We start from the raw sequence: 24728 nt of genomic DNA, 5'->3' as shown, positions 1-24728 counted from the left end.
TTGATTTATGGCAACTTTTTTAAAAAATATTTAAAATTTTTGCAAAATTAAGTTGTTTTGTACATGTTATTATGCAACACGTACAAAATGTCATTTACATGGTGCCTAGCAGTGAGATGAGATGGCACCTTCTAATTAAAAAAATCTAGACCTTTTAAAGGATTTGAATATACTTTATTTTTTTTTTTTTTAAAAAACTTTATAAGGGGAAAAAAGCCTATGTAAACTGGTATGGGTTTTAGCATGTTGATATGCCACATTTAAAATTTTCAATTCAAATTTTAAACATCATGAATGGATGGTCAATTGTAACTGCAGATGGTTGAAGACAAGAAGGGGTTATAGAAAATGGCATAAAAAAATCTTGGGCAATATTAATGGTTATTGACTCCTGCAGTAAATATGTTTTTTATAATAAAAAAGTATTATTTATAGTTTTTTTTTTAATTATGTTATTTACTGATTGATCCAGATGATTGCATTATTTATGCACTCTTTCTTTAATCTCTACTTTTTTTCACTCCTTCACTTAGGTAGCGTTTGGTTGGGGACAACTCAAGATTTCCCTGGCGAAGTGGATGTGGGCATCATCGTTGTCCGTTTGTTTCAGGTATTTCATCTCATTTGCCCATCAATGAAGGTTGCCTAGCATTCCATGAAAACAAGTAAAAGTCAGCAATAATCACTGTTGATGAATCCGGCTCTGAAGGTGGTTTTGTTGTGAAAAAGCGGGTAAGTGAAAAATGGGATGAAATGGAAGACAACTTTACCCCTCCGTCGTAGAAGTTGGTCGTTTCCAGATTGTACACTTTTGGTCATGTACAGACAACGGTGAAACAAGAGTTCTTGTTATACTGTGACTGTCTTCGTAACACGCTTCCGGCAAGATGATTCTTTGTCGTTAGGCTCATTCTCTGTTTCTATGTTCTGTTCATTGTTGCAAACACAATTTTTGGATGTGGCCACACACCATCGTTTTGTTTTGCTTGTGGTAGTGATTATGAAATGTAGAATGGAGATGAAATGATGAGATGTTCATCCGATTTGTGATTGTGCTTGATCTGGTCTTAATATTGTAGGAATGTATTGTCTTGATTCATGCATTGAACTATGTTTATTTATAATGCAATCTACTACATATTTACCTGATGGGACACTTGTCCATTTTGTTTTGCAAATGGCGCTATTATAACCAGACTTCTCTCACGATGCAGTTTCGAAAAACCACATGTCTAATATTGCAACTACATACGGTTTCTTCGGCGCTTTGTATATCTTGAACTGCTTCTTTGGTAGCATGTTTTTATAAGGATATTTTTGTATTTCGTTAAGTTTTTTCATCAATATTTTATCTTCAACCAAACACACATTTAGAAATTTCATTTAATTTTCCTGGTAAAATTTTGCCCAACCAAACAACTTTTTTAAAACTTTCCTATCTAACTCACTTTTTCTCCGAATCCCTAGTATTTACATTTTCCTACTATTATAAAATTTGTCTCCAACCAAACACTACCTTATTGTCGTGATTCTCTTACGTTCACTATTGCATTATTTTCTCTCACTAAAACAACGTGAAGACATGCCGAAAGCAATTGATAGTAACGCCAGAGGTACAATTATGTAGTGTTTGGTTCGGGAGAAATTTTTTTTACTAAGGAAATGTAATTGATAGTAAAATGGTTGGAAAGTGAGTTTGATAGGAAAATATAAAAAAAGTTATTTGGTTGACCCAAATATTACCAGGGAAATTTATTTAAATATGCAAAATCTATGTTCAGGAGAAACTTTGCACCTGTTTTTTCACTTCCCCAGTCATCTCACAATACCACATCTCAAGTGGTATTCTGTAACAGTGAATTTCATCCAAAAATCAACACAAAAGTCATTTTCCCATCTATCTTATTTGTCTGGTATTTCTTGAAAAAACCTGAACCAAACGTGGTATTTTCCAATATCCACTTACACTTTCCCATCAATCCTAAAATAAACCTTCAACCAAACACTACCTTAAGAGTGAAGGTAAAACATCTTTCTCATATATTATCACGTGACGATGTTCAATTTTTTTATATTGAAAATATTATTTCATGGGTTATATTTATCTCATTTACATGAGAGAAATAATTTTTTTACACATATAAAAGAGAGATGAGTCTCATCACTTTTTTTTCTCTCCTCTTATCTATGAATTTTACTTATAATTTTATTTCTTCAACATGAAATAATAATTTTTTTACAACATAAGAAAAATATTTCTTTTATTTCATATGAAGTCATATAAAATATACATGAAATGATATTTTATACGCGTGATATATTAACGTATAGAACATAACTTATTGTGAATTTTTTTGTATTTTTTGAAAAATAGTTTTCTCAATATTATTTAAGAAAAAATATTTTGATATGCTGTTCGATGTGATTTTTATTTATTTATACAATTATAATATAAGAATGTTAATTTTAAATAACTTATTTATATTAAAAACTTAAACTAATTTGTATGAAAAGGTTCAGATTAATTATTAATTAAAACAGACGAGTATTTGTTTCAAAATAGCATTCAAATAACCATAAAAAAATTTAATAATTATAATAACTATTTATAACCTTTAGAGTCAAGTCGGATGAAAATTGAACCAAGTCAACTTAGGTCAAAATTATTTTTCTTTTTTAAATTTTATTGATCGAACCTAAATTTTATTGCTGATTTATTTGGATTAACATATCAAATTCGATTCAATTCATTTTAACACTCCTAGCTAATAAAACAAAATAGATTAAAAAGGAATGTGAAATTAATTAATAATTTTCTTTCCTTTTATTTGGCCCCTTAAAATCTTTCATAATTGAGAGAATTTCGAAATATTTATAAAAAGAGTGCTAAGAATTTAAAAGATGTTCCTCATTTTCTTCCCCTTTTCAAGGAATAATAGACTTACTGTGTGTTTATATTAGTTTAATTTTAAAAGTTATATTTTTTTTCGGCAGCTTTATGCTAAAGCTTTAACATAAAAAAATGTTACTCTCTAAAATTAATAAATTCCATATATGAACTTAAGGATTAATATTTTTTATATTGCAGGAGATAAATTTATTTTCTACACACATATAAAAGTATGTGGGGCTATGTGAGGAAAAGAGAAAGAAATAAAAAATATGAACTCTACATACTTTTATGCAGTGTTTTAAAACCTCACCCCGCCCCCCGGTTGACCCGGGTCAACCCTGACCCCTCTCCTTTGGGGGGTTGGGGTCACAAGTTGGACCCTATATGCACATCGATCCCTCCGACCCCCAAAATCCGACCGGGTTTTAGTGACTCCCGGGTCAGAGGGGTCAAAGAGGGTCACTGCATATATTTTTTTTTAAAGAAAATTTCATGAAATAATGTCGTTTTATTAAAAAATAAAAATAAAAATGCATGCAAACATAAATATAATCTCTCTCTTCTCTCCCAGCAACCTAGACTTGTGGTATCTTGATACTTTGGTATCATTAAAATATGAGTTTTGTACTTTGGTATCTTGATACTTTAATTAGGTTGTGTAATATTGACTTGTAATTGTAATTGGTGAATTATGTTAAGTATATTTTGAATCTTTGATGATTGGCGATTTATTTTTTAATATTTTCAATAGGATGTATATATTTTATATTTTTTTAATATATAAAATTGGGTCAGCATAGTGACCTCGTGATACCCTGGTTGAACCCGTGACCTCTGACCTCGATCGGATCAATGGTTGGACCAGATTTTTAAACACTGCTTTTATGTGTGTAGGAAATAATTTTTATCTCGTATGCCCATGAACTTATGCTATAAAATTAGTATTCTTACCCAAAAGTTAATATTGATTTCATTAATTTAGTAATCTAATATCAGCTAATTTAATGAAGTGAGATAAAATGAAAATATTAATTTAATAAATATAAATAATTTTATTATAAAAGTTAAAATAAATTATTAAAATAATATAATGTAAAATTATTAATATATGATTTTCACCTAATAACTTAAGCTTTTGAATTTAATTGATTATTTACATAAATAATATTATATTATTAAAAAATATTACAAATATATTAATTTATACTTTTATTTATAAATAAGTAGATAAGTACTCATGTGATGTACGAAATTAAAAAAAATTATTTAAGTTATGAAAAATATACTATGAAATTGAATATAAAAACTAATTATATATTTATTGAAATAATATTCAGCAAAAAAAAAATGATTGATAGAGACCTTTTATTAAAGGGGTTTTAGTTTGTCCTTTAACATGATCAGAAAAATTTTCTTACACACACAACATTTCGTGGGGCCCACATTTTTTAAAGCAAAATAAATAAATTATGGCACGTAAAATGAATCTCTATAACATTATACAATCACTTTTTCTACAACATAACTCTTATAAAACTCTTTATTAAATTCGTGTTTTTAATTTTCGGGCCTGAATTTGACGATTTTATTGTAGCTAACATGTACGAGGACTACCCCTCGTTGTTGGTCATAAGAATTTGTGGGCCCAAATTTAAATTTTGCTTGGTTCAAGAGTAGCTTCTTGAATGGGAATATGTTCGATTTATTGGAGGTTGGAACCTATAATCCAGTAACCTCCCTAATGGCTTGAACATGTTCAGTTTGATATTGACTTATTCTTTATGCTTTGAAGCAAAAAATAATAAACTAAAATAAAAATAAACAAACAAATTAAGAAATATTGCTTAAGTTAATAGGAACGTGTATACCATCCTCAATCTCATGCACTGTAAGTCTATATTTTCTTTTTGTACTCTGCATGCTCCATATAAGCAAACATGTGAGTTTATTTTTATTTTTTAATCTAAACACAATAAAATATATGAGTTGATTATTTTTTTATATATATACAATAAGTTGTTGAGATTAGCTTTACAGGACAAAAAGACCATAATTTGACAAATAACAAGAGAGAAAGTGAATGTGAAACTTCTTTCTCCATATGTGTTATGGAGTGGTTAATATTAGATTAAATAAAGAGAAATGATCCGTTTATAAATTTATGCAAATTGCACTATGTTCTCACGGAAGAAGATAGTGTGATTAGTGTTTTCTTGGAAGAAGATAGTGTAATTTATAAGAGTTTGTAAATAAAAAAATTTGTAAACATAATCTGTCCCTTAAATAAATTTGCAAAGAAGAAGGCAATCGATTTAATTTGATCAAATTTTTTTTATATAAAATCATTTAATAAGTCTGGTTTGAAATGTAAACTTAGTCCAAATTAATTTATACTGGTTTGAAAAAAATATATGTTGGTTAAAATTTTTAGTATATACATTTATCAGATGTGAAAACTTAATTTCATCAAATTAAATATATGAAATACAAGTCTAGATTAATTTATCAAAGCATATTAAATACAAGTTTAATTAAATAATATAAAAATTAAACTTTAAATATAATTTCAACTTAATTATCAATTCAAAATTTCAAATAATATATATATACAAATTTTGAATAAAAAAGTAGGTTCAATTTAGTATACGATGTGCAAGTTTATAATAAACAAAAATATATTGTATCTATAAATACACACACATATATATATACAGAGAGAGAAATATTTCTGCAGTTACTACAAATATGTTATCTGTATTTACTCCCAAAATGACGTCGTTTTGGGATTGAAATATTAAAAAATTATAATTATAAAGACTATAATAACTCTGAAATAAAATAAAATTACAAAAACACCATGATTTGCGTCCAAAATGACGTCGTATTGGGTTTACTACAGATAACTTATCTGCAGTAACTGTAAAAAAAGTGAACTCATATATATATATATATATATATATATATATATATATATATATATATATATATATACACATGTATATATATATACATATATATATATATATACATATATAGGGTTCGCTTTTTCTACTGTCAACGTAGATAACTTATCTACATTGAGTTCAGAATGACGTCATTTTGAGGCAGAAATAAAGGTATTTTTGTAATTATAATTTATTTCAGGGTTATAATAGTCTTGTTCATTATAACTTTTTAATTTTTCAATCCAAACCGACATCATTTTAGGAGCAAATGTAGATAACTTATCTACATTCACTTTAGAAACATTAAAACCATATATATATATGGACTTATCATTTCTCCAGCTGCTTGAGATAATTTTATCTCCGGCTACTAAATCATAACCGTACAAAGATGGATCAAGGGTGATATAGGAAGACAGAGAAAAATAGAATTATAACATTCAAAAGTGAATCAATTAATATAAGGAAATAAATAAACTAAACGACGTAGTTTTTTGGTGGCCGGAGATAAACTTATCTCAAGTTGTAGAAGAAATGTTTTTCCTTATATATATATATGGGGCAGGGTCCTTTGATACCGGTATCAAATTTTAAATTTTTACAACAAATCTTATCTGTTGATTATCGCCAATCCACGGTAATCATTTATTGGGAATGAATATTAATTAATAAGTTTGATTCTCAATAAATGATAACCGTTGATTGGCGAAAAAGTTTGATTCCTAATAAATGATTACGGTTGATTGACGGAAATCAATGTTAGGATTTGGTGTCAAAGTTTAAAATTTGACACCGATCCCAAATGATTCTATCCCTATATATATATATGTGAGAAAAATATTTCTCAAGCTGTTTGAGATAAGTTTATCTCCGGCCACTCTAAAACTACGTCGTTTTGATTATTTATTTCCTTTTATTTATTGATTCACCTTTGAATAGTTATGATTTCTCTTTTCTCACTCTTCATTTGTCACCATTGATCCATCTTTGTACGATTATGATTCAGTAGCTGGAGATAAATTTATCTCCGCCAGCTTGAGAAATGATAAGCCATATATATATATATATATAAGGTAAGATCCTTTGACACCAGTGTCAAATTTGAAATTTGACACCTCATCTGAGAGTCGTTAGATCAAAAAATATCAACGACTCTGATTTGTAAGCAAGTGACACTATTGATTTTTTTTTATCTAACGACTCTCAGATGAGGTGTCAAATTTCAAATTTGTCACTTGTGTCAAAGTATCCTCCCTATATATATATATATTAATTTTAGATTTGGGGTGAAATCAACGGTTATCATTTATTTGAATCAAATATATTAATTAATTATTAATTCTCAATAATTGATAATCGTTGATTGATGAGAATCAAATATGAAGATTTGGTGTCAAATTTTGAAATTTGACACAGATGTCAAAAGATCTCGTACCATATATATATATATATATATATATTTGATTTATTCAATTTTTGATTCATTTTTTGGTAATTTTGAATTTTAACCTCTATACTTCATTTTGACGTATAAAGTGATCAACCAAGCCAAGGGACAAGAACCAAAATGTCATATTTCGACATTTTAATTGTTAAAAGGTCACGGTTCAAAAATAAAAATGCAAAAATATCACATTTTAGGACGACGGATCTTGGACCCGTCAATGTTCAGAGCGAAACCTATGTGCATGATATGTGGTAAATTGAACCTATCAATGATAAGAATTTGACATTTTATTTTTGAACCGTTGCATTTCGACATTTAATTTAAATCTAAATATCAGCTAATTTCAAGAAATGAAATAATATAAATATTAAATTAATCAAAATATATATTTTTAATAAAATAATGAAGATAAATAATAATATTTTGTTAAAAATATATATAAGTATATTAATTTGTACTTTTATTTATGAACAATTAGATAAGGACTCCTGTGATGTCCGATATTATCAGAAATTGAATAAATAAAAGAATACTATCATGATACGTTTAAAAATTAATCATATATTTACTGAAATAATTATCAACAAAAAGTATTTTCTTACATTTTAAAAATTTAGTAAATTCATCTTTTTAACTTTCGGGCCTGGATTTGACGATTTTGCTGTATCCTAATACCATGTACGAGGACCACCCGTCGTTGTTGGTCTTGATATTTTGCAGGCTTGGCCCAAAATCAAATCTTGCTTGCTTCGGGTATAGCTTCGTGAATGGGAACTTGTTTAGTTTGTTATTCACATGTTCAAGCTTCAAATCAAAGCGAAAAATAAATAAATAAATAAATAAAATTTTTGTTTGAGTTAATACTAAGCTTGTACGTGTATACCACTCTCATGCACTTGGGAGGGGAGACACGGCGAAGCTTCCTTCAAATATTTACACGGCAAACACCGTAACGTATGTATTTTCCCAACCTTGAATATTGTATAAATGGCGGTAATCTAGGCTCATATCTTCGTTTCAAGTCGTTGAAAATAAACGATGCTTTTTTTTTATATTAGAAGCTTGATAAGTTTACGTAAATATAATATCTTTTATTTAAATTATGAATTTTTATAATTTTCTTTTTAAGCTAAGATCTAGATTCGTATTGTTTTGGAGGTTGCAAAATATATTAGGTACGAAATAGCATTTTGTTATTGGGAGTGGCATATCCGTGCAGATTTCTCGCGAAGCACAAGATCATCCCCGCTGGTTAAATGCGGAAACTTCTGACAAGTCAAGGACTAATAAATAATCATAATTAAGGGTTTTGCTTTGCAATATCAAGTTAACTGATCATCATCAGATTTAGATTCAAGGGCGTTCGTTGCAGAGAGAAGGAATCGATCTTTCTTTCTTTCTTTCTCTCTTTTTTTGGCGGGAAAACGACGCCGTCATCGATAGGTAACAATTGGAGTGAAAGAGATAGAGATGGGGGTTTCGGAGAATTGGAAGGGGTTGATACTGGCTGTGTCTTCAAGTGCATTCGTTGGTTCAAGCTTCATCTTGAAGAAGAAGGGTCTTAAGCGTGCAGCTGTACGCGGTACTCGTGCAGGTCAATTTTCAATCGAATTTTATGTTTCCTCATCGCCGATAACTGAATCTTCAATCATAATAATTTCATTTTGTTTTTGTTCCAAATGCGTTTTAACAATAATCATTGAGATTGAGGTAGTATTTTAGATCAGATCCATAAGATAACTACTGTTACTTTTTTAGGTGATTTATGACTGTAACCTTTCATTGGACCTCATCGCCGTTTGCTTTGTCATTATTGCTTATGTTTAGTTTTATTTTTTGAAATTTGCAGGAGTTGGCGGTTATACTTATCTGCTAGAGCCACTTTGGTGGGCTGGCATGGTCACAAGTAAGTTTAGTAGGTTTGAATTTTGGAATGATACTCAAATATATTTATGTATTTTATTTTATGGGTCCCTCGGATCTCTAGTACCGTAGATAAGGTTATCTAATGCAGACACATCTTCGCCAGGATACACATGTGGATCATGCCCTAACAAAATCAGGATCCGCATGCGTATTCTAACGAAGATGAGTCTGCGTTAGACAACTTTATTCTGCCGTAGAAGCAGAGATACTTTTCCCTTATTATATGGACTCATGGTCATGGAGACCCCAACTTGTTTGGGATAAATGTGATATTGATGTTGAAGATGTTGACTCGCATAAATCTTGAAACTACTTGCTTGCAGTGATTATTGGGGAGATTGCAAACTTTGTAGCTTATATTTATGCTCCGGCAGTTCTTGTTACTCCCCTTGGGGCACTTAGTATTATTGTCAGGTACATGCTTGTGCTTTATTAATAATGTTAAAAGTTCTGGTGAATAATGTGATTTTATGGTGGATCTAACATATACAGTATATATTGCTAGTTCTGTTTTGGCTCACTTCTTGTTGAAGGAACGGCTTCGGAAGATGGGGGTTTTGGGATGTGTATCCTGCATTGTGGGATCAATTGTTATTGTCATCCATGCACCACAAGAGTATACTCCAAATTCTGTCCAAGAAATATGGGATCTTGCCACTCAACCAGGTTGGATTTCATCCCATGTTGTATTTTACTCTTAAAATTAAATTTCTATCTCGTCTATTAAATGATGTTCCCAATTCTTTACTCTCTTTTTTCGACAGCATTTCTAATTTATGCAGCAGCAACAGTTTCAGCAGTTTTGGCCTTGATTTTACACTTTGAGTCTCTCTATGGACAGACTAATATGCTGGTTTACTTGGGAATTTGTTCATTAATGGGCTCACTTACGGTAATTATATTTGTGCCAATCACGTAGATGGAAGTTTCATATTGATATTATAATGCATTTTACTGTATACTAGTCTGTCCAATATTAAATTTGTGACATTATGCAGGTTGTGAGCATAAAGGCCGTTGGAATTGCAATAAAGCTTACACTTGATGGAATAAGTCAAATAGGTTATCCTCAGTCTTGGTTTTTTCTTACAGTAGCCGTAATATGTGTCATTACACAGTTGAATTACCTTAACAAGGTGAGTGCAGAGTTATCAAATTCAGTTTTCTTTTTAATTATCCAGACCAGTTTAATTAGGCACTTTCGAACCCATATGGGGGGCGGTTATCAAATTGTGCAACTTATAACTGAAACTATAAACTAGTGTTTATTAAAGTATTAAAGGAAAAAATTGCCAGTTTGGCCTTGAATTTGATGCATGATTTATGGTTTCTTATTCTAGTATAGTTAAATGGGGCAAACCCTCTTCAATTTTGGCTTTTGTTTTTTTTTAGGAAAACAGGAGAACCGATCAAAAGGAAGCCAAAGGGCTAGTCTTCTGGTTTTAATAACTAGAGAAAAAGAGCAGAGCTTTTTAAATTAGATTAGTCAAGAATAAAGATAAAGCTCAGTTGTCTTAAAGTGATAGCTTGCAAGTGAGAAGCCCTTCCCCAATCCTTTATGCATAACTATAAAAGTTGTTGCAATTTCCAGCCAGGAGCTGGTCAGCAATAATAGGTAACAAAAAAAAGACCCGATCTGATTTGTTGATTGTTATTGGTGGTAGTGTAAATCTGTGTTGTTGGTTATGAAAATATCAAAAATCCCAAAATTGCACGCAATCACAGAAAATCAGAATGCAATATGCAAGGCATAAAAAATTGTAGAAAATCAAACCTGAGCCTAGTATTGAATATTGTGTCTTTAAGGCAATTTGTCCCCCTCAACGGTGCCTAAGGTTCGTGGACAAATGCCTCCCAGAATATAACGGGTTACCTTTGTTTCGATGGTGGCACAACTAGAAGAAACAACACTGGCGGATACAAAGAACATTGGTTAATCGCACAGAATGAATGCAAAAGATTTCAAAACATTTTTTTTTGCGAGAGTTTCGGTATGGGAGAGAAATTAGAAAAAAAATCTCTTTATTCTGATTCCCTTCCTTATTTATAAACCATGACTCATCACGATGAATGGTGCCTATCGGCGGTAAAGAGTCATGCCTGTTTGGCAGTGAAAAGTTATGTCTGTTCAAGTGTTCACCAGTGAAAAGACACATCTCTTTACACCCAACTTCTTATTCATAACATTTGAATTCTATAAGAATTTCAACATTGATTTCATTGCAGCTATGGTGTGAAGTTATTGAGTTTGCAAAGTGAAGCACTGACTTGATAGGGAAGCATGGATATAGTTGACATTTGATTAAGCATTCTGAATTTTCACATCTTTGTGCTGGAAAATAATTGAAACTTTTGAATTGGATAAGAATCTTGAGAACATGACCCATTGAAATTAATACACAGATGTGTAAAATGAATCATGTGAACGGCTATGTCCTACGTGGAAGTAATTATCTTTAGTCATGGGAGTTTTTTCCATCCATACACTTGATCCAAAGTTCTATTATTTTCATACTAGTTGCAAACAGATGAACAGAATTCTAGTAATGTTTTCTCAACTGATCTATCTGCATCTTTGGGTTCCCACTAATATCAATTTTCTTATCATCCATCTATTAAATCTATAAATCCTTTTGTTCTTTTAACAAATCTTGAGCTTATTCCACTAATCTATCTTTTAGGCACTGGATACATTCAATGCAACAATCGTGTCTCCTGTATATTATGTAATGTTCACAACTCTTACTATTATTGCCAGTGCAATAATGTTTAAGGTATGAAAATAGATTCATATTTCTTGGATTCCTTTCGTGATATTTCAAACTTGTCTTTTTGTTCAATCCTAGGCTATGACAAGCTTGATTTATTTGCTTTCATTGATTTCCCATGCAGGATTGGTCTGGTCAGGATGTCAGCAGCATAGCCTCTGAGATATGTGGATTCATCATCGTTCTTTCAGGAACAATCATATTGCATGCGACTAGAGAACAGGAAGAATCTAATATGCAAGGTACAGAAAAACATGTTACTTTCAATCAGATGCAAGCCCCATTGTTAGGAATGTGGCTTCCATACTCAAGAGGGGGGTGAATTGAGTATTGCAAAGCCCCCTTCTAGTTTCTAAATAAGCATTTCAAGCAAACTTTGATATGTGGAAAGCTAATCAATACATTCAGACAATCCATAATATATAATATATTACAATTATAGAACTTATACTAGGACATACAAGATATCAAAGAAGCAATTAAAGTGCTAGAAATAAAGAGTTTAGAGTTTAGACAATTGCAAACACGATATATCCTAGTCGGTCACCATCACTTGTGACCTACGTCCAGACTGAAGTCGCTCGATTAACTCTTTCACTAATGGTCAAGCTTCACGGGTGCTTGACAAACCTTTACAATCTTCCAAGACTTCGGGTTCTTGGATACCTTACAATCTCCAAGTTTACGGGTACTTGACAACCTTACAATTCACTCCAAATTTACTTAGGTATTTGGCTACCTCTCAAGCAATGGATTTCACAACCCTTTCACCTCAAGAATACAGGGAGGGAAATATTTGGAAATGAATATACACTCTCAAAGTGTGGATATACAACTTGAAGCACTATGAGTATATGAATTTTCAAGATATGAGCTCAAATATGTTTGATCTTTTGAAAGATATGAAAGAATATGTAAATGATAGTGTAGAAGTTCTCAAATCATCCTTAAGATGTGTAGGAATAGTGATCTTAACGTTTTAGGGTCATAAGAATATGTTTATAGTCGTTATAAGCTTTCTGTCGCAGGGGGAATCGATTCCCATACTTAGGGAATCGATTCCCAACCTTTCTAGGAAGAGGGAATTGATTCCCACATGGTGGTAATCGATTTCCTAGTTGGGGAATCGATTCCCATATGCAGGGAATCGATTCCCAACCTGTTGGAAGGTTGGAAATTCGACAGCAATAACATTGTTTCGTATTTTGGGCATAACTCGAGTTATTCTTGTTGGATTGATGTGATATTGGTCTCGTTGGAAAGATAAAAGAAAGATCTACAACTTCTATGAAGAACACAAGATCCAAATCCATCATCTTGTATACGAAAAATTGTATGGAAGGAAGCAGCGAAATTATGCAATAAATTTTAAGTTCAAATGTGTTCTAGCTTGCTTCCAACCACTTTTTGTGAAAGATCTTGACTTGATAAATATGTTTTGAAGTTATAAAATATGTCAAGGATCTTTTCCATGGGTTTTTCAAATTTCTTTCAAGTGTATAAAGGTTATGATTATACAATTCGAAAAACACGTTTACTTTGAGAAAAACTTTGAGCTCATGCAATGCAATCTATCATATACCCTCACATATATTCTTAGTCCTAAAGATATCTTCTAACTATAATTTTAGACTTAGCTTCATGTCTTGTGTCTTGGATTTTTGCTTGAGCTTGATGCTTTGACTTGTTGGATATGACAAAGCTTGACACTTTGTTGATTTTGATCATTTTTCACAATGGTTGATATTGAGCTTCTCTTAGATGTTGTCTATGGTTTGTTGTCTTTGATCTTGGTGTTGCTCTTCTAATTATTTCTTGTTGTTCTTGATCCAATAATCTTGTTACTTTGATATGTCATTACTCTTCTCGTGTGGCTACATCATACATTTTCAATATTCACATATAGTTGATGCTTTTTGCTCTCGATTAATACTCTTCTCTTTTTGTTGTTGCCACTTTGTAATCATCAAAACATACATTGTATCTACATCCATTTGTTTGGTAATGCAGTTATATACTGTCTTACAACCCTGACTGGCTTCTCTAATAGGAATTAAATCTGATGAGGTGATGGTATCTTCTCTATTTGATGCAGGGACCTTGACATGGTTTATTGGCGAGGATTCAATAAAGGGCCTTGATGATGAACACCTGATCCTTATACATGGTTCGGATTATCTTGAACATTGACTTTTCGTTCGAAGTAGACGTGAGAGAACATGTTATATCAGCAACAATTATATGATGTGAGCATGCCCATGGTCATGATGCGGTGCATTAGTAGTGTGGATTGCTTGTCTGTGATTCTTGAGCTTAAATTCAAGCATCCAGTGGTGCTATAGTTTTCTGAACATTTCTCAGCAGGCAATTGTGCATACAACTGTTCACCGGAGACATCACAAAACGCTTGAGATACGCTAATGGTTATTCTGAGGGCTGAATCATTTTTCTAACTGAAATGGGATCGCTGTCTCAGTGCAACAACTGAGATTTTTGGAGTGATCTCATGGTACGTTCTACTGTCCGTGGTAGCCATTATAATTTTTCTTTTTATATTTTTGGTTGAAAGTTAGCAATTGTTTATATTGTTCAGTCCGAATTTTCTCATTTAATTATAAGATCTTATCGTTTCTTTTCTCGAATTTGGTAAATATTTATTCGTCGGCTTCCGTTAAAAATGTTGGAAGATATTTTTTCTTCTGATATTCTTTAGAAAATGTGGATTGGTTTGTAGTATATTCCTTTGTTATCTATTATTAATTTTTATCATGATCTTTTGTTAGACTTAAGAGCACTAAGCAAATGAAGATGACCTAATGAAAATGATGGTTGAAGATGCTGCTACGTGCACAGTTGTTCGCACCGAAGCACCTAGTGGTGGCGAGCTTATCCTTCTTGTGCATGGCATCTATCTTTAATAATAAACCTTGTTCTGTCCTCGCTGGTTGTGGGTTGTATATAATTTCTTTAAATTCTTGCTTCGATTCGAAGCGGACTCTCTGTCACAATGTTGATCAGAATATACCTTTTGGAATATCCATTAGGGATAACGTGTCAATGAATGTGGGTGAGAAACGTCATCTCTATCGTCTACATCCCTTCCTATTGTTCCCGAAATTTATCTAGGAAAGGGGGGGATTAAGCTGTTCAATTACGAATTTAATTATGATATATTATACGGATTAAGAATTTTATATTATCAATAAATCATATATTTGTTCAAAAAATAAATTGTATATCTAAAATTATCATTGTAAACGAAACTTATGGAAAAAAGAAAACATTTTTTATCCTTTTTTTAAGCCTATTGTTTGTTCAAAACCAAAATTGAATTCAAAATCATAAATACATTTACTGATATAAAAAAGTTATTGTTAAATGAATTTTTATTAGTGTAAGGTGTATATTGGATTAGGATTCAATAAAAAAGAAATTGAGTTAAAAAATCTTACGAAATTTAAAAAGATTTAATAAATTTATAAGATTTTTTTAGAAGATTCTTTGTACCATCAAGATTGGATTTTAAAGTGTTTATTTAAGAATGATATATTTAATAGTTAATTATCATTAAAAAAGTAATTAATGATACAAAATTAAATCAGAACCGTTCATCAAGTTCTGGTCTCTCTTTTTAATGGGCGCGTGTCCGTTGTTTTGCTGCCAAAAAACGCTAAGCAATTGTTGTGTGGTGTGAGAAACAGAAAGAGGAAAAGAGAGAATGGCGGCTACTGTATCTGCTTGGTCTAAACCGGGAGCATGGGCACTGGATTCCGAGGAACACGAAGAGGAACTCCTTCAACAGAAGAACCACATCGATGACACCAAGCCACTCGCCGACTTTCCTTCCCTCGCCGTCGCCGCTGCCACCAAGCCCAAGAAGAAGAAACCCCAGACCCTCTCTTTGGCTGAGTTCACCGCCAAACCCGTTGAGCCCGTGACCCATCAAGATCTCTACTCGCTGCCCACCGGTCCGCGCCAGCGAACTGCCGAGGAACTCGACCGCGATCGGAATCGACTCGGCGGTGGCTTCAAGTCCTACGGTGACCGGTCCAACAGGAATTCTGGCGGCGACGAGTCTTCCAATTCCAGATGGGGTTCATCTAGGGTTTCTGATGAGCCCAGGAGGAACGGTTCGTTTGGTTCTAGGGATAGGGATTCGAATCGCGAGATGGCACCCTCGCGAGCTGATGAAACTGATAATTGGGCTGCTGCGAAGAAATCGACCGTTGGGAACGGGTTTGAGAGGAGGGAAAGGGAAAGAGGGGTTTTTTTCGATTCACAGTCGCGAGCTGATGAATCTGATAGTTGGGTTTCCAATAAGAACTTTGTGCCATCGGAGGGAAGGAGATTTGTTTCCAATGGTGGTGGTGGTTTTGAAAGAGAGAGGAAGGTTGGGTTTGGTTCCAGCGGCGGTGCAGATTCTGATAACTGGAACAAGAAGAAGGGTGAATTCAACGGTGGCAGTGAAAGAGGTGAGACTGGTGGTGTAAGGCCTAGGCTTGTTTTGCAACCTCGGGCACTGTCGGTGAGTAATGAAAGCACAGAAGGAGTTGCTTCTGGGAATGTAGCAAAGCCTAAGGGCCCAAATCCATTCGGAGAGGCAAGGCCAAGGGAGCAGGTTTTGGCTGAGAAAGGGCAAGATTGGAAAAAGATTGATGAGCAGCTTGAGACCATGAAGATTAAGGAAACTGTTGATGGGTCTGGGAAGAGGGGTTTTGGTTCTGACAATGGACGTCCTAGTTTGCCAGAATATCGCACTGAGAGGAGTTGGAGGAAGGCAGAATCTGATGATGATCGCCCAAAAAGGTTTGTCAGCAATAAGAATACCAAACCAACATGGTAGTTGTTCCCTGTGTTATTTGTTCTTGATTGGTTTTCTTACTTACTTCGTACATCCTTTATACTAGTTAGAAGCTTGGGGCGTTTCTGGGTACAATTAGGTTATTTAGGCTCTTTTTGATTCTCTGTTAGAACACTGTCGGCCTAGCTGATACCAGAGTCGGAAAGTAAAAAGAACAAAGGGCTTAAAACTGTTAATTCGTATGTTGTGATGTTAATTTGCAGTTTGCGAAAAAATTGTGTTCTAATTTTATTTGTGTGTATGCTACTTATCTGATACAAATAAGATGCTTATGACCTGCTCCTGTGCGATGTTATTTCCCATTGGTCAGTTGTATCTTCGACTAATTTAGCATACTAAATTTTGTGTGTTTTTGAAAAGTTTCTTATCTACTCTACCTGTGTTATTGTAAACTTAGCATAGGTTTATGCTACATTTTATTTTGCATGATTGCCTTCCTTGTTACCCCTAGGTTTGTGAACATTTCTTGGTTACTGACCTTGTTGTATTCGTGATGCCGATATGTTTTGTAAGTACATAGTGGTGCTTTCTCCTCCTGGTGGACAAGAATGTTATAAGGCTTTTGAGTCATTTAGGCAGCATGATACTTGATTGTTGGAAGATCCTGGCTATATGCAAGTTGAAATTATTACATGCTCCTCTAGTGCCATGTAGGAATGTGCTCCCCCTATTTATATTTTTACATATTAGTCTTAATTAAGGGTGAGTTTACTACTAATTTACATATTTATTATTTCAGCCTTTTAAGTAATGATAAATATGTGAGTGGTGGACTCGACCTTAATTAAGCTTGAAATGTCAACATATGAATGGATTAAGAATAATCAAATGTGGCGCTGGAGTTTCTGTTTGTGACTTGAATTGTTATTGCTTATTTAGGCCTATTTATAATGGTGTTGACCTGTTTACTTTGGAATGCAGTGCTGAGAAAGTGGAGGAGGAACACGTTGATGAAAACTGAAGAAATGTCAATCATTTTGTACCTGCTGATTGATCGATAAGAGAGTTGAAAGGAACATTGACTATTAAGAACTTATTTTTTGTTTCCTATTGAAGTTTTGTCTCTATTTATCTTTTCATGTTTAAAGACAATTTTGGTAGGTATGGTGGTAGCTCAGTCAGTCTCAAGATTTTATGGCTATGTTTGTAGTTAAATGTTGCCGTGTCATTTTTGTTTTAATTTTCACCATTTATAATCTATATTAGCTTGATGATGAACCGTCGATTTTATTATTAATGTTTTTTATCCCCTTCTAGTTTCGAACGGTATTCATGTTCAACTCAATAATATTTGTATGGTAGCTCAGAACAAAGGCTTTCGCCGGCCCTTAAGAGATGCCACCGGCATAATGGATTCTAAGGTGATTATCCGGTACGCAGAAATCCTGAATTGAATTTGATTGATCATAGCCCATTTGCAGAGAACCTTCCAGTTTCTTCCAGTTTATTATCCAAATTTCTTTTCGCAAAAAGAGTTCAATCGGAAGTTATGAAATTAGTACTGTATTACGTTTAACATCTTTATGTCAAATTCTCCATATAGAACAACCTGCACATAGAAAGAATTAAAGTCATTAGCGCATGTTATATATATAAAAGTAGATATTCGAGTCATAGCTAGCCTGATTGAAAAGCCCTTAAAAAAGAGCTAGTCATCATTGATAAGCTACTCTTATACATTATCCCTTAAGCCCATCCAATAGTAGGTAAGAGAATATATATATAGACACCAAAGGCGCCTTATGGAATCCTGAGAATCAATTCTATTTGCAATCTTATAATAAAGATTTGAAATTTCAGTTTTTATCAAGAAAGAGAAAAGGGAATAGGGGTGTTCGCGGTCTGGATTGGATCGGTTTTGGAAGCAAAAATCATCTGATCCAATCACTTCGGTTTGTTCATGTAATTATCCATTCGGTTTGGATTTTTTTTCAAATCCGATTCGATCCAATCCAATTTTTTTCGGTTTGGATTGGATCGGTTTTCGATTTTTTGAAAATCTTAAAATTTGTTTCATGATTATTGTACAAATAACATCTTTTGTATATATTGATTTGTAAATTTATTTATTTTTTGAAATACAAAAGCATCAATAGACGATAATGTAGGCTTTTTTTTTGGCAATGAGATATGAAGTATCAATAGACGATAATATAGTTTTTTTTTTTTGAAATATTATTGAAGAGATGTGACTAGGTTTTTTTTCTTGGGTTTAGTTGATAGGTTAATAGGTATTGGGTTTAGAAATTTTTGGGTTATAATTAGGAAAAAACCCAAGTAAGTAGAAGAGAATTAATATATTGGATCGGTTTTCATCAACCCATCCGAAAACCGATCCAATCCAATTAAAATTTGCGGTTTTTTTTTTTGGTTTTTCGTTTTTCGATTTTCGGTTTATTCCGTTTTCGGTTCGGTCAGCGCAGTTTGAATCGGTTTGGATCAGTTGATGAACACTCTGTAAGGCAATACGAACCACTCTATCTGATGCATTGGATAATGACATCAAGATGTGATATTGCACTTTTGTTCATTAAAATATAAAACCATCGACAATACTGCACTTTTATTCATTAAATTATAAAATCATCAACAATCCTTTATTACAAGTATTCTTCTTTAATTTTCTTCATCAACAATCCTTCAGTGCAAGTATTCTTTCTTCAAAAGTGAGGGGGAGGTTTCCTTGCCATTGTAGCTTGCTCAAAGGCATAAGCAATCTCAATGAGTTTAGGTTCGGTTCCCTTTAATCCCCCAAAAAGGATCCCAAATGGTACACCTTTGCTATCATAGCCAGCTGGGACAGTGATTGCAGGATAGCCTCCAATTGCGAGAATCCCAGAAGCCTCAGGGCCTAAAGTCACCAACGCATCCAATTGATTCTCCTTCATTAGCTTCTCAAACCCATTATGTGATAATTGCTTCATCATCTGCACTGCCATTATTTCCTTCTGTCCAATGCCTGTGGTCTGTTCCGATATAATAAAAGAAGCCTGCCCGTACTTATTTGTCTTTTCCTACAACACAAACAACAAACGCCAAAAACATTGTTCATTACAGTCAAATCAAAGCGAGCAATTGGTTCTGTTCTAAAAATGATATTATATATATAGGTTTTATAAAAGTTATGTTGTATGAAAAGTGATTGTTAAGGGTGTCAATATAGGTTTTGACACGCGGGTCGACCCGCGACACGACACGAAAATTCGTGTTCGGATTGACCCGTAAAAAAATTCGTATCGTGTTCGTGTTGATGTATTCGTGTTCGTGTTGACCCGTATTATTTTAAATTTTTTTTAAAATTTTTTTTATTATTTTTTAATTTTTTTAATATCGATCCATTTTTTTAAATTTTTTTGTCAATTACCTTTTTGACCTCTATTTTGCGTGTTATTCGTGTCATGTTGTGTCAACCTGCAAAAAATTCGTGTCGTGTCAGTGTTGAAGATTTTGACACGAATAAAAATTCGTGTCGTGTTAGTGTTGATGTATTCGTGTCGTGTCGAATTCGTATCGTGTCGAATTCGTATCGTGTCGAATTCGTGTTGTGTCGACCCGTTTTCGTTTTGACACCCCTATTGATTGTGTTATGTTATAGAGATTTGTTTTGCGTGCCGAAGTTGTTGTTTTTTGCTGCGGACCCCACAAAATATTTTGTGTGTAGGAAACTTTTTGTGAGTATGTTAAATGATAGATGATAAACTCTGTATATATATATATATATATACTTACTGAAACAGGGTTGTTAATGTTGAATTCAATAATATCAGCCAGGGACCTCACTGGAGAGGAAACGAGATGCTGCAGATAATCGTTGATGGAAACCTTAAACTCTCTCAATAGTGCTACTGCTTCCCCACTTTGGAAAGGGTCGAGAATGATGCTTATATTCGCTATTTCCAAATTGTCTACTACTATTGCACCTCTCTGCCTTCAATTCACAAAAACCATACAACCTGTGTTAATATAAAAGTTGATAACTTTTTTTATATTTGTGACCATATATACATATAGCGGGTTTACCCGGTTTATTGTAAAGCATTTGGTAAGCTTGTGTGTTGTGAATTCTATTTTTACCTGAACACTTTGAGATGATCCTCAAATATGGAAATGGCATTGGATCCATTGTAAGACTTCAAAAATGGATTCCTCACAACACCAAGTTTCTTTCCTTTGAGCCCTTTTTTTTTTAGGAAGTGCTTATAACCCCTTCTAGGTATAAACTTTGCTGCCGATGCTGTAGCATTATGGTCATTTGGGTCAAACCCAACAATCACATCGAGCACATGAACAGCATCAGAAACTGTCCTGCATATTGGCCTAAGGAAAAAATACCCATCGAGATTTAAAATTTACGTACAACATTAATATATATATAATCTATTACAGTAAGTTAAAAGGAGGTTGGTGTTGCATGTTGTGAAGGCAAAACAAACAACTTATTACCCAATTGTATCTTGACGAGGTGAAATTGGTACGACACCAGCTCTGCTGGTGAGTCCAACAGTGGGTTTGATTCCCACTACTGAGTTCTGATCAGCTGGGCATATCATGGAGCCATCTGTCTCAGTCCCCAAAGAAACTGTAACCATGTTAGTTGCAACTGAAATGGCCGATCCAAAGCTTGACCCGCACGAAATTACCGACTTCGCATAAGGATTCTGCTCGCGAAGATAGGTAAATTGTCACAAAGATATAATATAAAATTATTTATAGACTTTCATTTAATATCTCAAACTTTTAGGTGAATTGATTATTTTATTACGGTATCATAGCTGACGTGACTAATTGGTCATAAGAGCCTATGTATACGACACGTGACACGACACGACACTCCGACATGTCAATCTTAAAAAAATATAGATTTCGATACGTTGGGACACATTTTAATATTAAATAATATTTTTAATTTATATAGCGTATATTTCATTTAATATTTAATAATTTAACAAAAAATAAAACTAAATTAATAATATCCATCAACACCTTATAAAGGTGGAAGCTTTAATAAAAAAATAGGAACTGGGATGAGAGAGAGATAATATCAGATAGAGAGATCAAATCATATTATAGAGAGATCAAAGAGAAGGAGATACAACAAGAGCGTAATAGGAATTAACAATAATGATGCTGAGATGATCTCTTATCTACTTACGGGAAAAAAGAATAAAAAAAAAAATTAATATGATCAGGTGGAAGCTTTATTAATATATTTTAATTTTTTAAAAAAATAATTAAATTTTTTTTTTTTTACCAAAATGCCATTTGACTGTGTCAGAACGTGTCGGACACAGTTAAATTCGCGTATTGAAATAGTCAACGTGTCGGAAATGTTGACTGCTTGTCAAACACTGTGTCGGAACGTGTCGGACACGACACTTCCTGTTTTTTGGAGTGTCTGTGCTTCCTTGATGAGTGCACAAGGTAGAAAAGAAAAGAAAAAGCATGTGCAATATCCACATTTTAAATTCAAAGATCTCTTACTTGAAGAGATGTGTTATATAGATATAATATAAAACTATTGATATTCTTTATTTACCAACTTTAAACTTTTAGGTGAAACGATTCTTTATCGTAAATTAAACCGTTATTAAAATGAAATTAACAAGATATATAGATGTTTTTTTTGGATAAACTACATGTATTCTCTACGGTGAGGCATTCCTGTTCGGGACGGGTTCATGATTAATGTTTTAAACTCTTCTCATGAGGAAGATCGAACACATGTTCTCACATTTTGCTCAAGCTCCTATATGTCAACTAAATTACCATTATTTGATATAAGATAGATAGATAACTATACAATTTTTAAAAGAGAAAGGTTATATTAACAAATTTTTTTTACAAACTTACAAATTACACTATGTATGACCGGTAAGACTTCACGTAAAAGTGTCTTACCGGTCAGACAGTGTAGTTTGTAAGAGTTTATAAACAAAATTTTTGTAAATATAACATTTTTTTTAATATATATATATATATATATAACAATAATTGTTTTGATTTAATTTTTAAATGTATAGAAAATATTGGAAGTCAAGTGAGTGAGAGAGTGAGGTACTAACAACGGCGTGTCCACCTCTGGCGCACCAATTACTTGGCATAGTGGAAGAGCGCAGTCCGTACCACTCAGTGAGACTAGCTTTGCCGAGAATGATAGCACCAGCGTGTCTGAGCCTAGCAACCACGTGAGCATCACGTGGAACGTGTGAACCAAGCAAGGCATAGGACCCTGCGGTAGTGTTGAGCTTATCATTGGTGGCGATGGAGTCCTTAAGAAGCACAGGGATCCCATGCAGACATGGACGGCTGTGATGTGAATATCGTTTCCTCTCACGATCAGCATGATCCGCTTGATGAAGCGCATCAGGATTGAGTTCCAGTACAGCGGCAAGTATGGGATTGAGGGCGTGGATCCTGTGCAAGTAATATTGAACCAATTGCCTGGACGTGAGGTGTTTTCGGGTAAAGGCCCTTTGGATGTCATCTATTGTGGCCTCCTTGATCAATGTGGTATTCAACTCAATTGCATTAACTAAACCACTTAAAACCACTGACAATAATACAAAAGAAACATTAAAGTACTTTGTTCTTCCCATTTTTGATGAAATTATTCAAATGGAAGAAAAAAAAAAAAACTAAGCTGATGAGCTTCCTGTCCTTAATTGTTGAGGATTCACGAATATTTATAAGCTTGGTTATCATGGACGTCCAATTTAAATTACTATAGAGAATCTTCCCCATGTAGCAACTGCAAAAAAAATATTGCACTTGGTTCCCTCAATGATGTTAGAATATAACTATAAGCAGAAATATTCTTGTGTGCAGCAATTGTTTTAATCTGCAGGCCATGCTCACATCTCTCCCTTCCCTCCTTTATTGACTGGATCGATTCCCTATTTCATTACCTTTGCTACCCCATTACGACTGGTCAACAATTTTCTTTTTAATTTTTGTTATTGGCATTAGGCCCCGGTGTAAATGGACGAGTCCTAGGAGGCTTACGGCCTAGCCTTCAGAATTAGCCTACAGGTTTAAACTTTTAGGGGGGCGTTTGGTCCGCGGCATTTGGCCGGATTCTCGGGAAACTGAATTTTTCTAAATTTTAAATTTTCGAATATTATCGTAAACTGAATGTAAAAATCATATTTTTGAAAATTGAGATTCCCGGACAAATAAAAATTTTTCCTGTACCAATAAAAAAAATTATTTTAAAAGTAGGTTGTAGATTTTTTTTTTACATCTCGGGCTTGTAAACGTACATACGACCTATATCATATTATTTATTTTAAATAAAATAAATAAAATTATCATTTTAATAATTTTTAATAATAAAATAATATTATTTTAATTATTTTGTTAATTATTGAATATTTAAAAGATTTAAACATGCTAAAATATTTAGGCTAAGCCTTTTGTTTTTTTAAATATAAGTCAGGTCAGACTTATAATTTAGACTTACACAATTCTAACAGTTCAGTCAGGCCTAAAGTATTTTACATAGGCCTAGGCTATTTAAGCCAAAGTTTAACTTAACCTAACATATTTACACCCGTAGCTGACATTATAGTATCTTAATTTACGGATACTTTTAATATTTCTAGCTAGTCCCATTTCATTTTTTTATTTTATTTTAACTGTTCCACCAGTGCATATGGAAATATTAGGATACTTAGTTCAATAATAGATAAAATCATTTCTGTAATCGCTTTACGTACAGCAACGACATGTGTATGGTTATGATTTCTCACATTTAATGCCTTCATCCTTTGTATGGTTATGATTTCCTGCATTTAATGCTTTCAAGTATATATATGGCAAGTATTTGATTATTGCACGTACAGCAACGGCAGAAATGTAAACCCCTCAATAATAATATTTTATTATGTTA

At 33.0% G+C, this 24728-nt stretch overlaps 3 protein-coding genes across 4 annotated transcripts; 2 read left to right on the top strand and 1 right to left on the bottom strand.

Annotated features, from left to right (window-relative positions):
• Positions 1 to 8669: 8669 nt before the first annotated feature.
• On the top strand, positions 8670 to 14587 carry LOC133288369 (probable magnesium transporter NIPA6). 2 transcript variants are annotated; one of them, XR_009748359.1, is made up of 10 exons: positions 8670 to 8879; positions 9135 to 9191; positions 9535 to 9625; positions 9717 to 9877; positions 9976 to 10103; positions 10210 to 10347; positions 11893 to 11985; positions 12104 to 12221; positions 14075 to 14225; positions 14344 to 14587. XR_009748359.1 is itself a non-coding variant. In XM_061486102.1 (9 exons), exons 1-9 carry the CDS (start codon positions 8756 to 8758, stop codon positions 14167 to 14169), a joined length of 1005 nt encoding a protein of 334 aa, XP_061342086.1. In that variant the 5' UTR covers positions 8670 to 8755; the 3' UTR covers positions 14170 to 14587. The 2 variants fall into 2 exon arrangements, 1 of the variants encoding a protein (XP_061342086.1); XM_061486102.1 differs by having other exon boundaries at positions 14075 to 14587.
• A 1065-nt stretch (positions 14588 to 15652) lies between these two features.
• On the top strand, positions 15653 to 18086 carry LOC133288381 (eukaryotic translation initiation factor 4B3). The gene is made up of 2 exons (XM_061486117.1): positions 15653 to 16785; positions 17762 to 18086. The coding sequence occupies exons 1-2, from the start codon at positions 15698 to 15700 to the stop codon at positions 17799 to 17801; spliced, it is 1128 nt and encodes a 375-aa protein (XP_061342101.1). The 5' UTR covers positions 15653 to 15697; the 3' UTR covers positions 17802 to 18086.
• A 1414-nt stretch (positions 18087 to 19500) lies between these two features.
• LOC133288416 (probable amidase At4g34880) lies at positions 19501 to 23436 on the bottom strand. Its single transcript, XM_061486168.1, has 5 exons — positions 22903 to 23436; positions 21284 to 21498; positions 20915 to 21157; positions 20570 to 20768; positions 19501 to 19854 (listed from the first exon to the last, which is right to left on the bottom strand). Exons 1-5 carry the CDS (start codon positions 23434 to 23436, stop codon positions 19501 to 19503), a joined length of 1545 nt encoding a protein of 514 aa, XP_061342152.1.
• Between the last annotated feature and the right edge of the window lie 1292 nt (positions 23437 to 24728).

Source organism: Gastrolobium bilobum, unplaced genomic scaffold, assembly GCF_033153095.1.
Source record: "Gastrolobium bilobum isolate Gb01-03AN ecotype WA unplaced genomic scaffold, APGP_CSIRO_Gbil_v1 utg1578, whole genome shotgun sequence".
Taxonomy (NCBI): Eukaryota; Viridiplantae; Streptophyta; class Magnoliopsida; order Fabales; family Fabaceae; genus Gastrolobium; species Gastrolobium bilobum.
The sequence above is the reverse complement of the archived record's forward strand: the minus strand, read 5'-3'. Positions and strand labels throughout refer to the sequence as shown.